Source organism: Kogia breviceps, chromosome 14 (assembly GCF_026419965.1).
Source record: "Kogia breviceps isolate mKogBre1 chromosome 14, mKogBre1 haplotype 1, whole genome shotgun sequence".
In the NCBI taxonomy this organism is placed as follows: Eukaryota; Metazoa; Chordata; class Mammalia; order Artiodactyla; family Physeteridae; genus Kogia; species Kogia breviceps.
The window spans coordinates 76,653,557-76,667,072 of NC_081323.1; the positions used below are offsets into that span (position 1 = coordinate 76,653,557).

The following is a 13,516-nucleotide window of genomic DNA, read 5'->3' on the forward strand; positions in this document are numbered from 1 at the left end:
TTCTGCTGGGAAGGAGAGCGGGCCAGCTGATGTTAGCTAAGCTGGAGGTGCGCCATTAAGTAGGCTCCACTGGTTTTCAGAACCAGAGACTCAAGTTACGGGAAGAAATGTGGTGGTGGGGGTTTGCTTAAGATACTCTTAGGGTTGGAAGGGAGGTGAGGCTGTCACAGAAACTTAGCTTCAAGGCCCCTCTAGGGACTGAATTATCTCCTGGTTAACATAATTCTTCCACTTTCTCAGGTTCTGCTTCTCTATGTACATCTTTGCATTTCAGCACTCATTAAGAAATGAATTATTTTCTGTATTTCCCTGTGTAGAGTTTAATTGGCCTCACTAAATACTGTCCACTTTGTTGTTCAGAGCTTTTCTTCTAGGCTACTCATGGGTCCCATGAATGACTACTTTGGGTCAAGACCCACCTCCAACCCCACCTTTTGCTGAGGGAACATCCATAAGAGATCAAAGATGAAGCCTGAAACTTGTACTTAAGTTTTCCCCAAAAAATGGTTCTGAAGAACCTAGGGGCAGGACAGGAATAAAGACACAGACGTAGAGAATGGACTTGAGGACACGGGGAGAGGGAAGGGTAAGCTGGGATGAAGTGAGAGAGTAGCACCGACATGTATACACTACCAAATGTAAAATAGACAGCTAGTGGGAAGCAGCTGCATAGCACAGGGAGATCAGCTCGGTGCTTTGTGAGCCCTCTAGGTGGTCACAAAGCATGGAGGGTGGGAGGGAGATAGGGACGGGGGAGGGAGATGGGGGGGGGAGACGCAAGAGCAAGGAGATACGGGGATATATGTACACATATAGCTGATTCACTTTGTTATACAGCAGAAACTAACACACCATTGTAAAGCAACTATACTCCAATAAAGATGTTAAAAAAGAATTTGAGAGGTGGAACTTTTCTCTTGAGGCATCTAAGATGGTGTTTCAAGAGATCCTTTTATAGTAAAAATACAGCCACAAAATTTTAAAAGCCTTCTTACTCTCTCATCTTAGCCCCCTCTTCTTGCCACTCCAAGTGCAGACACATTCTGTCTCTGAGGACCAAAGTTTCTATGATCACTTTCTTCCTACTCTAAACTTGTCAGCCTTAGAAAGGACAGTCTGTAACAACGGTCTTAAATATGGAGATAATCAGTGAAATTTCTCCAAATTGTCCTGTGTGCTACTAATCAGGACTGTCAGTTTTATTTATAAATACACTGAGCTGAGGCCTTTGCCATTTCTGTTGACCTCTGTCTTCTAGTGGGTAGAACCCCCGGATGCTACTAAATATCCTGCAGTGTACAGGACAGTCCACTACAACAGAATTATCCAGCCCAGATGTCCGTAGTGCCCAGGTTGACTGACCTAGAAGTACAATCTACTTTGTTTTCAAAACCCCATTAAAGGGGCTTCCCTGGTGGTGCAGTGGTTGAGAGTCCGCTTGCCGATGCAGGGGACACGGGTTCGTGCCCCGGTCCGGGAAGATCCCACGTGCCGCGGAGCAGCTAGGCCCGTGAGCCATGGCCACTGAGCCTGCGCGTCCGGAGCCTGTGCTCCGCAACGGGAGAGGCCACAACAGTGAGAGGCTCGCGTACCGCAAAAAAAAAAAAAAAAAAAACCCATTAAAGATAAGCCTGGACATCTGCTAAGATAGAGTACCCACACTCAACCCTATCTTTCCTACTAATTAAAAGCCCTGGGGCTTCCCTGGTGGCGCAGTGGTTGAGAATCTGCCTGCTAATGCAGGGGACACAGGTTCGAGCCCTGGTCTGGGAGGATCCCACATGCTGCAGAGCAACTAGGCCTGTGAGCCACAACTACTGATCCTGCGCATCTGGAGCCTGTGCTCTGCAGCAAGAGAGGCCACGATAGTGAGAGGCCCGCACACTGCGATGAAGAGTGGCTCCCGCTTGCCACAACTAGAGAAAACCCTCACACAGAAATGAAGACCCAACACAGCAAAAATAATAAATTAATTAATAAACTCCTACCCCCAACATCTTCTTTAAAAAAAAAACAACCCTGAACAGAAGGTGCAAAGCAGTATCTGAGGACTCTGAAAAGTAAATAATAGCAGGTAGATTGGGAAGGGAAGGTCATTACTAGAGGAACAACTAATACAGTGGTGAGTTTCCTGTTTTGTTCACTTTTCTTTCCATGTCTCCTAGTTTAGACTTTAGCACAGTGCAAATCATGGAACTGCTCAGTGGGTTGGGCGATCCAAAAACAAAGAAACTTCTCTCAGACTAAAGGATACTTAGGAAGGGTGGTGTTCACTACAAGATGAAGAGTGTGGGAGAAATCCCTTGGGTTTTCCCCTTTATTCTCCTTCCTTTTCCTTCTGTTCTCTTCCTTTTTACACTACTGGCCCCGCTCCTTGGCAGTGGCAGCTACACACACATGCATCCAGATAAAAAGTACAGATAGGCCTCGGAGGTACTGCGGGTTCGGTTCCCAACCACTGCAATAAAGCAAATATCGCAATAAAGTGAGTCACACGAATTTTTTGGTTTCCCAGTGCATATGAAAGTTATGTTTACACTATACTTAGTCTGTTCAGTGTGCAATAGCATTATGTCTTAAAAAACAATATATATACCTTAATTAAAAAATACTTTATTGCTAAAAATGCCAAAGCAGTTACTATGATAACATCAAAGATCCCAGATCATGATAGCAAATATAATAGTAATGAAAAGGTTTGAAATATGCAAGAATTACCACAATGTGACACAGAGACATAAAAAGAGCAAATGTTGTTGGAAAAATGGTGCTGAGAGACCTGCTTGATGCAGGTTGCCACAAACCTTCAATCTGTAAAAAAACACAGTATCTGTGAAGCGCAATAACATGATCTGTGCCTGTGATTCACATTTTATTCATTTTAAAACTTAATAAAGATTAATGAGAAAATGGTTAAATGTTTGAAATAGAGAATGAAAACCAACAGTAAAAGGCAGAAGGCTAAATAGGGTGAAAATGATATAAAAAAATATACATTTCCCCAGATCTTTTTGGTAATAAGTTCTATTTAAATAGGAAAAGAAAAAGAAATAGACTGAGACATGGTAACAGTAATTACAGCCCAGAATTAAAAGATTAAAGGAACTAAACAATAAACAAAAATTATGTCATTCACACAATAGACAGGTAAGTGGAGGAATAGAAATATTAATAAGTTACAGTAAGGCCTCTGCACTGCCCGGTGTTCCTGTGCCACACACATTAGTCTTCCGTGGCTGGTGGTCCTGTGAGAGTTTCCCCAGGTAGCTGACCTCAGGGATGAGAGCTAAGAGGAGAAAGAACTCTTTGGCGTGTACCACCATCCCACGTAAATCTGAAACTTATATTCCTGCTAATGGCAAGAAACTGGTGTCAAATTAAGCTGCCTCAGCTCTTTTCTTTCATGATGTTCTAGACTGCAACAGATGTGTCCATCTCAAAGGCACACACCTGCCCTCCTCTTGTGTTGTTCTGACAGTGCTGAGTTTGTACTTGATTATTCCTCATTGCCTCCTAGTCTTTGTGACAAAGAATGAACTTATAAGAGCCCACCAATTGGACTTAGTGGTAGTTAAGGGCAGTGAAATAATTTTTTTCTGAGAGAAATAAAATATTGTTTATGAGGTTAAATGTATACCCACGCTCATCCTCTCTGCTAACCAGCAGGTTATAAGTGTCATAAGGGTGTTGTAGACATTCGTTGCTAGTGGAGATTTACGTGCCGCGAGGACTGGCCACCGTGGACCTCCATGTGATGGATTTCAGCTGCTTGCACTCTGATATCCAGTACAGAGATGCCTTGTATCAATATAATAGCCACATTTCTAAAAAGCATTATGCAAATGAGGCCGCCTAACCTGAGTTTTACAATGTATTAAGAGGAAAAAAACAGTAAAGAGACTGCTTATTTCTCTGTGGAGCTCATAAACACTTTACCATCATGATTAAAAGAATGGGCTTTAGAGTCAGATAGAGTTGGCTTCAAATCCCCCCTATGTCCCTTTTTATTGTATGATCTTGGGCAAATCACTGAACCTTTCTGAACCTCAGTTCCCTTAATAATAATAGTGCACATGCATGATCTGGGGATGGAGAGAAATAGGCTTGTAGAGCACAGTGAGTAGGGCCTGGCTCATCGTCATGTGTTCCCTAAGTGTGAGCTAGTATCTACTGTTGTTACAGTCTAAGCTTTTCATACACTAAGTTAACTGGTGGCGAAGGGGTTAGCGAGGGTACCTCTGTAACTTAATAGGTAAAATATGATTATCCTAATGCCTCTTTGATGTAATGACTTTCTCACTGGAAGCAGCGTCTTTTCTCCTTTACAGATATCATTGAAATGGATTCGAAGCGTGTGCCCCGTGACAAGTTGGCCTGCATCACCAAGTGCAGCAAGCACATCTTCAATGCCATCAAGATCACCAAGAACGAGCCAGCTTCAGCTGATGACTTCTTACCCACTCTCATCTACATTGTTTTGAAGGGCAACCCCCCACGCCTTCAGTCCAATATCCAGTATATCACCCGCTTCTGCAACCCAAGCCGATTGATGACTGGAGAGGATGGCTACTATTTCACCAACCTGGTGAGTATTTGATTTCTTGGTGTTGCTGAGAAGAACCAAGAAGGTATTTATTTTAAGGATGTGACAGGTCACTCACAGGTCTGCAACACGTTAGTGCTCCTGAGTTGAAGGGTCAGCATAGCTGAGGATGCTTGCTTGGTGTCACAGAGCACATGTGACCAGACCATGCACACATGCCACCTCCTGGGACTTGGCCATTGCGGTTCCCCTACAGGACACATGACGGCCACATTGAGGAGTCTCTGCTGTTGCTGGGCATTTGCTTCTGGGCTCCTGGGTGTAAGAGCCATTCACTTAGTTGGTTGTTGCAACCATGAGTAAGTCAGATCTTGGACTGATTCCTTTATCAAAAGACAATATTTATTTTTTGTTTTATTTTTACAAGTTACATCTTAAAACTGAATACTGAGATATTTTAAGAAAGCATCAGGTTAGAGGATGTGAAATGATTTTCAGCTATTGTTTTTCTACAGTGCTAATGAAACTCTAGGCAGAACAGTAGTAAAGTATGCACTTCTAAGTCATAAGGCAGAATACTTCCTTTTACTGACTGCTGGACTACTGCTTGTTTGTTTTAGAGTAGATACATTGTCAAGCCAGTGAATTTGAGCCTCGAGACACCCTATGTTCTCTGTTTCCTGTGCTGGAAGTTGTACAGGGTGATAGGTAGGCAGGGGAGGCCAGGTTACATAAGGAAGCATTTCTGGTGAATTGTCTAAAAAAGATGGGTACTTGAATCACCTACACTCTGCAGCTTCCCAGCCCCCTGACCTACAACCTTAACTGTGTCTGCATCTTCTTTCTTCATCCTTTTCTTGCCAGACTCAGAGTCTGGCTCCTACTCCCACTGCCGCAATGAAACTGCTGTGGCAAAAGTTAAAAAGTCTGCCAGTTGCCAAATCCCATGGGAGATCTCAGTTTCACTTCACTTCTTTAACACTCCTTATGACCCCTTCCTTCTGGAACTTCCCATGTGCCTTGGCTTCCACAATTCCACTGCATCTTCCTGGGCTCTTCTTAGGCCTCGTGTCCTCCACTTCCCCTCGAATGTGTCATTCCCTGAGGTTCTGTCCTCTGTGCATCTCTCTCCCTAGACTGTCTCCTCTGGTCATAATTCTGCCGGTCACCTGTACAGTGAGGACCTGCAGGTCAGCTGTTTTGACCTCACACTGAGCTCCACTCCCAGCTGTTTATCGTGCCTCAGATTTAATTTGTTCAAAACTCAAACTGCTTTCCCATCAAATGTTTCTTTCTTTTCCAATATACACTCTCTCTATTAGTGGCAGTACTGCACTACTCCTGTAAGCCAGGAATGTTAGAATCGTCTTAGATGCCTCCTCTTTCCAGATAACGGGCTGCAGCGATTCCACACACGTAGTGTGAGCCCATGGGCAAGGGTCAGACGGGCACATTCTCATCAGATGAGTCTGTTGAAATAGATTTGCTAAATATTCTTTAAGGAGGTGATTCGCTTTTTTATGAATAATAAGGTAAGATCCCATGAATGAGTTTCTCAGAAGAAATTCTGAGAGCTGCCTATTTTCTCCTGTTTATAGTGGATGTTTTTCTTATGAAAATAGCTTTTTTAAAAAAAGTGTGAAAGTGGTATGTGCTCCTTGTAGAAAAATTTAATTAATATAAGAAAGTATAACTAGCATGTCTGTGTCACTTAACATTTGCATTTGTTGTACTAATAATTGCTACCATTTATTCATTGCTTACTATAGACCTATGAGCTAAGCATGTTACATGTGTTATGTTATTTAATTCTCACAATAAATCTGGGTAGTATTTCCCCCATTTCAAAGATGCAGAAACCACAGAGAGCTAAGGTAACTTTTCTAGGGTCACACAACTCTGGACTGTCAAAGTGACAGAGGTGGCAATTCACTCAGGCTGTCTGATTTCTAAGCTTATTCTTTTAACCGTTTGATGTTAAAATATCTCTTTGAGAACCAGAGATCTGTGTGCCACACCAGTACCTGAGGACATACTCAGTGGCTGGCCATGCACTGGGAGGGCCTTGTGGAGCTGGCACGGCCTCAGAAGCGAAGGGCCTTAACGGGGCATGGCCCCCAGATCCTTGGCCCTGGAGCTCCTGGCCTCAACAGGGATTCCTCTGCCCTGCAGCATGGCAGGGAAGCAGAGAGCCTCTGACCTCAAGGAACCACACAGGAAACTCTGTGATAACCATTGCAGAACAAATACTGAAGGTGCCTCTTCAAATATTTCACTCTGTACAAGACCCTAGGACCTGCAAACAACCCAAGGAGAGGACGGAATTTCTGACAGACTCGATGAAGATGACAATTAGATTTAATTTTTTTTTTTTAAGGAAGAATTGTATTATTGCAGATGGGAGTATAAAGGAAACAACATGAGTGGCTATGAGTTGGTAATTTTTGAAACTCAAGTCCATGGAGGCTTATGAGATTATTTTGTCGACTTTTGATTCTGTTTTAAATTCTCCATAATAAAAGGATTTTTAACGTTCTATTTGAATATTTGTAGCTTTCCTCATACAACTATAATAAATAACATTCTCTTCTTTATATTTATAGTGTTGTGCTGTGGCTTTCATTGAGAAATTAGATGCTCAATCTTTGAATTTAAGTCAGGAAGATTTTGATCGATACATGTCTGGCCAGACTTCTCCCAGGAAGCAGGAATCTGAGAACTGGTCTCCTGATGCTTGCTTAGGTGTTAAGCAGATGTATAAGAATTTGGATCTCCTGTCTCAATTGAATGAACGGCAGGAAAGGATTATGAATGAAGCCAAGAAGCTTGAGAAAGACCTAATAGATTGGACGGATGGAATCGCAAAAGAGGTTCAAGACATTGTTGAGAAATACCCGCTTGAAATTAGGCCCCCAAATCAGTCTTTAGCTTCTATTGACTCTGAAAATGTTGAAAATGATAAACTTCCTCCACCGTTGCAACCTCAAGTTTATGCAGGATGATGACAATTTACATGGATAGTATTTATTTGAGCCTAAATTATAGCCAGCCCTTAATACAGTCCACTGATTGGGTCTAGAGTATAACTTAATTGCTTATAAATATCAGAGCATTTTTAAAGGTACAGTTTGTGGGAATTGTTTTGTTCATTTTGTTTTTCCTGTCTGGGGAGACTTAGTAAAAATGTACTATTTATTTGAGTCACTGAATAGATTCATTTAAGACTTGTTTGAAAGTTTTGTCTGTAAATCTGTTTTTTCTCCATGATTTTCCTACGTGCTTTCTCTGTGGCATTCAGTGTGTTTTGGATTTGGTTAAATAATTGCCTTTTAAAGGAGAAAACAAATGAATGCTACAAAAACGTATGTTTAAGAAAATAAAACGGTACCACTGTTCTACAGTTTGACATAATTTTATAATTGTAAAGATAGAAGATATATTGCTAAGTAAATATGTAAAATTGTAAATATGTAAAAAAAAGAAAAGGAATGGTGTGTGCTGTGCATGGCATTTCATGTGTTAATTTTTTTTTTTTAATTTAAAATGAAGTATACTGAATGTTTGCCTTTACACCATTTTATTTGGTTTGCCCCACTAAAATGAATCTAGAAGTATTTAGACATACTCCGCTAAAATGTTAACTCCATCGTTACAACGTGTTAGCCCTAACTTTGAGGTTCTGTACAGTCAGAGAAGGTGACAGACACTATTGAGGTTGAGGATACTTTTTAGGTCATACAGAGTCACCAAAGGAACTTGTCCATTGAAGGCTGAACCATGCTTTCAGCACCTCTTTCCTCTTTTCATTCAGCAAATATTTACTGAGCTTTTGGTAAGGGAGGTGGCCCCGGGTCTGGGTCAGAAGACAGGACTGAATAGGTCTCTGCAGATGAGTGCTGATGGGGAATCCCTCTGAGCTTTAAGGTGCAGGGGGGCCTTTCTGCCTCCATGGTGTAATTTTGATTTTATGGACAACCCAGACACACATCATATAAGCCTCTTTCAGGGTTTCGCAACCTCAGTACTATCTGGAGCCTGAGGACTTTTTGTTTGAGTGCCGCCCCATGCATTGTAGGGTGTTTAGCGGCGTCCCTGGTCTCTACACCCACTAGATGCTAGTAGCAGCCCCCCCAGTTGTGAAAAATCATCTCCAGACATTGCCAAATGTCTCCTGGGGGACAGAATTGCCCCCAGTTAGGAACTACTAATCTACTTCGTAAGCAAAGGAGTTTTCCTCCTGGTGGGTAACATGATGTAACCAAAGAATATTGCACTAAGTGCACAGTATAACGGTGAACTGAAAGCTTATTCAGTGAGGCTTTACAGCCCCTGGCAGTGTGGAACCTTTTCTAACCCTAATGGAACCTTTCATAACCTAAATACACCATTATGATCTTCCTTGCATTCAGTGATTTCTACAGATTCTCAGCGTACCTATGAAATTGTAATTCCCAGGGCACCATTTTTGAACAACATCACATCACACAAGCAGTTAAGAAAGCTTCCTTTGCTTTTCCAATATCTTTCTAGTGGTGTACCACAAATCTGTAGTGCAGTAGTTTTGGAATTAAACTGGGGTGGGTATAAAACTTTTTACCCTTTACTTAAATTAACGTATAAAATCCATCACATTGACGCATCTATTGTCCTAAAGCACTGAAGACATGAAGCAGTTAACTGAGTCAGCTGATAGCCAAGCTGACTTGGAATGTAATGAGTTACCATCAAATACGGGGAGAATCTGCTCATAGAAACCTGGGCCCAGATGGTCTTCGTAGAAAGCTTTCCTCTTTTTTCTTTTCTATGTACTTTCTAGGTGCTAATCCAGGTATACACACTCTTAATTCTCCTGGGAATATACCGTTCTTTTAGTCGTTGTACATTATGTTTGTTAAATAAAATGCATATCAGCCTCCCCAAAAAGCTGTCTTCTTTTGACTTCTTACCTATGTTTAAAGTAAATTGTTGAACTGGTTTTTTTTTTTGTATATATCTCATATTGGTTGAGTGCTTCATATTTGGACTCATATTTTTCTTAAGTCAGCTTCAGTACTATGGCCAGAGTTTCTGTTTTCTCAACAAGAAAGTACTGATATGTACTATAAATATGATTAGAATAAACTTTTGGAACAGAAGTCCTTATCAATAAAGTTTCCTGATCCATTCTTCTTCCAAATAGGTTAATTCTTGGTTCTTCATCTTAGGAAAATATACATTATTAATATTCTCATGTTATATAGGTTTCCCTTTTAAGCCACAACCATCATTATCATACTTAAAAATGAAACAGGCATTAAATTAATTAAAATTAAGAACAAGAGAAGGATGTTTGCTGTCACTACAATTAGCCTTTTTCTGACAGTTTTACCCAAGGCACTCAGTCTTCAGACAGAAATAAAGGGAGTTAATCTAATCAATATACAGTTAGTATAGCATGGTGTTTGAGGACATGGACTCCAGCTAACAGGCTTGGATTTGGTTTTGAATTTAGACTCTGCCACTTACTTATTAGCTCTTTGGCCGTGGGCAAGCTTCTCATGTTTCACATTCCTCATCTGTGAAATGGGGGTAATAACGGTACCTGCTTCAAAGGGTTGTGAGGATTAAATGACGTAGAACAGTACCTAGCAGTGCTAAGTGCTCAAGTGATCGCTGTTACTTGTACATGACTTTTATATGTAGAAAACCTAAGAACTGATACTGAAACTTTATTAAATTTTACTAAAGTGGTGAGATAAATACTAAAATAGCCATCAAAAGTAACTAAAGAATGACTTTTCTATATTCTCATTACTAGCCAGTTAGCAAATTATAATGGGAAAATTTTATTCACAATAGAAACAAATATAAATCACCTATAAGTAACAAGAGCTTTTAGCATTTATATGAAACAAAATTACAAAATTGAGTGAGAAACAAAAGAATAAACATACACGGGGCTTGTGCCCAGAAGTTCCCTGCACTTGGACTTTAATGCTCTATCTTTGCCATTTTGGAATTCTTAATTTTATCTTTGAATTTGTGCTTTCAGCTGAAGTCTGATGGGACGGTGGAGCCTAATGGGGGCTTGGAGTCCAACTCATGCACAGTCTTGTCTCCCCCTCCTCAAACCCCAGGCTAGGTTCTTGGTCTCCCTGCTCCCACCCTGTGGACACTCTAGCCAAGACCTGGGCACTCAGGAATGGTTAGGGCTGTCTGTGCATGCCTGTGGTGTCTTGGGCCAGGGCAGGAAGGTGCATCTGGCTGTTAGCTAGCTGGCCATTTGGGAGGGGGTTGGTGGTGAGGACAAACCTCTCGGCCACCCCTGATTCAGCATGCTCCTTGGAGAAAAGCCTGAATCCGGGACTGGGGAAGGAAAGAAACGAATGAGAAAGTCCCAGCAAGACAAAGATACAAGGAAGAAATAAGGGGACTTCCCTGGTGGCGCAGTGGATAAGACTCCGCGCTCCCAGTACAGGGGGCCTGGGTTATATCCCTGGTCGGGGAACTAGATCCCACATGTATGCCGCAACTAAGAGTTCACGTGCCACAACTAAGGAGGCTGCGTGCCACAACCAAAGAGCCGGCAAGCCACAACTAAGAGCCCTGGAGCTGCAGCTAAGGAGCCTGCCTGCCTCAACTAAGACCCAGTGCAAATAAATAAAATAAATAAATAAAATCTTTAAAAAAAAATGGAAATGTTAGTACTGAAAACTACAACAACAAATTTTTTAAAAAACCAAAACCTCACTGATGGGCTGCATATCAGAAGGGAGATGACAGTGAAATGAATTTGCGAACTGAAGAGAGATCAATAGAAATTACCCAATCTGCTAAACACAAAATAGACTGAAGTTAAAAAGTGATAGCCTCGGGGGCCTCTGGGACAATCATGAGAGATCTAGCATTCTTGTCATCAGAGTGCCAGAAGGAGAGAAGAAAAAGTCTATGGCTAAAAAAATATTAAATAGTGTCTGAAAGTTTACCAAATTTGTCCAAAGGCATAAACCTATAGATTCAAGAAGCTGAGTGAACTGCTAACAAGATAACCCAAAGAAATCCATGCAAAGACACATCACAAACGGCTCCAAATTAAAGGCAAACAAATCTTAAAAGTAGTTAGCAAGGACACATTACCTATAATGGAGCAATGACTTGCATGACATTGGATTTCTCATTAGAAACCATGGTGCCTAGAAGGAAATGGCTGACAATGATATGGAGAAAGTGAATCACTCATACAATCCGATGGAAATCTAATATGGTAAAACTACTCTGGAAAATAGTTAACTTCTTATAAACCAAACATGTAATTATCATACAACCCACCAACTGCATTGTTGGACTTTTATCCCAGAGAAGTGAAAACTCACATTCACACAAAGGCATATACACAAATGCTCGTCGCACCTTTATTCATGTTAACTCCAAACTGGAAACAATCCAAATATCCTTCAACAGATGAATGATTAAACAAAGTGTGGTACATTCATACAATGGAACACTATTCAGTAATAAGAAAAATGAACTACCGATAAAACTGCTTGGATGGATCTCAAAGGATAAAGGAAAAAAAAACAATCTCAGAGGGTTACATATTGTATGAGTCCATTTATACACATAATTTTTAAAATATATAATTTAAAATGACAGCTATAGAGATGGGGAACAGATTAGTGGTTTACAGGGATTCAGAATAGGGTGAGAAGGGAGCTGAATGTTATCATAAGAGAGCAGCACAATGGATTCTTTGGTGTGGAATCAATCTGTGTCTTGTCTGCAGGGGTGATTACATAAATGTACACGTGATAAAATTGCCTAGAGCTAAACCACAATATTAGGCAAAACTGGTGAAATCTGTAAAAAACCAGTGTATTGTTGCAGTGTAAATTTCCTGGTTGTGGTATTGTACCATAGTTATGCAAGACGTTACCATTGGAGGGATCTATTATTTCTTACTCCTACGTGTGAATCAATGATGATCTCAAAATAAAAAGTTTAATTTTTAAAATCTAAAATCACATAGAAAAAAGCTAAATGCCCATCAGGTGATGAATGGATAAACAAAAATGGTATATCCATTCAATGGAATACTATTCGGCCATAAAAAAAGAATGAAATACTAATACATTCTACAGCATTGATAAACTTTGAAAACATTATGGTGAGGGAAAGAAGCCAGACATAAAGTACCACATATTGTATGATTCCATTTATATGAAATGTCCAGAATAGGCAAATTCATAGAGACAGAAAGGAGATTAGGTTGTCAGGGGCTGGGTAGAGGGGAGAATGGGAGTGACTGCTAAGAGGTACAAGGTTTCTTTCAGGGGTGATGAAAATGATCTGGAATTAGATAGTGATAAGGGTTTCCCACAACTTTGTGAATCTACTCAAAACATTGAATTTTACACTTTAAAAGGATGAATTTTATGGTGAGTTGTGTTTTTATAAAGCTTTAAAACATCAGAATGGCAGCTGTGGAGCTCATTGTTAGCATCTAAAATATTTTTCGGACAAATCCTCCAGGCTGAATTGTGGCATTTACTTTAAGGTTTCTGTCTTGACTTCAGGATACTAAAAGTTGATGTGCTTTAAGGAAAATGCACTGAGCATAATTTTAGCAGCTTTCCTTTTGTGTTCTTAAAGTTCCCCTGGTGATTTTGCTAAGATATTTATAGGAATAAATATTTGCTAAAAAAAGAAATATGTTAGCAAAGAATACAAACATAAATGGAAGGTAAATAGGCACTTTGCAGTGAAAGTGGATGCTAAAAGTTGATTTCTTTTGCTTAAATAAAAATTAAGTTATGCAGATACAAAAAATATATGTATATATGCCAGCAGTGAACAGGTAGAATCAAGTATAAAATATACTACTATTTATAAATGTTCAAAAAACAATGTATTAAGGTATAAACATAATAATACATGTTCTGGACATCAGTGCTGAAAACTGCAAAATGCTGATGAAGAAATCAAAAAAGACCTAAA

At 40.3% G+C, this 13,516-nt stretch overlaps 1 protein-coding gene across 20 annotated transcripts in view; it reads left to right on the plus strand.

The window, feature by feature from the left end:
- Positions 1–13,516, plus strand: part of RABGEF1 (RAB guanine nucleotide exchange factor 1) — a 106,820-nt gene that overhangs the window by 78,766 nt on the left and 14,538 nt on the right. For 10 of the 20 annotated variants that reach the window (XM_059036640.2, XM_059036642.2, XM_067011867.1 and 7 more), the window contains 2 exons: positions 4,329–4,585; positions 7,147–9,716. In XM_059036640.2, coding sequence (XP_058892623.1) covers positions 4,329–4,585; positions 7,147–7,545 — 656 coding nt within the window. In that variant the 3' untranslated portion in view covers positions 7,546–9,716. Of the gene's footprint in view, positions 1–4,328; positions 4,586–5,932; positions 6,076–7,146; positions 9,718–13,516 lie in introns of those variants that run through there. The other 10 variants (XM_059036647.2, XM_067011866.1, XM_067011878.1 and 7 more) reach the window with 3 other exon arrangements.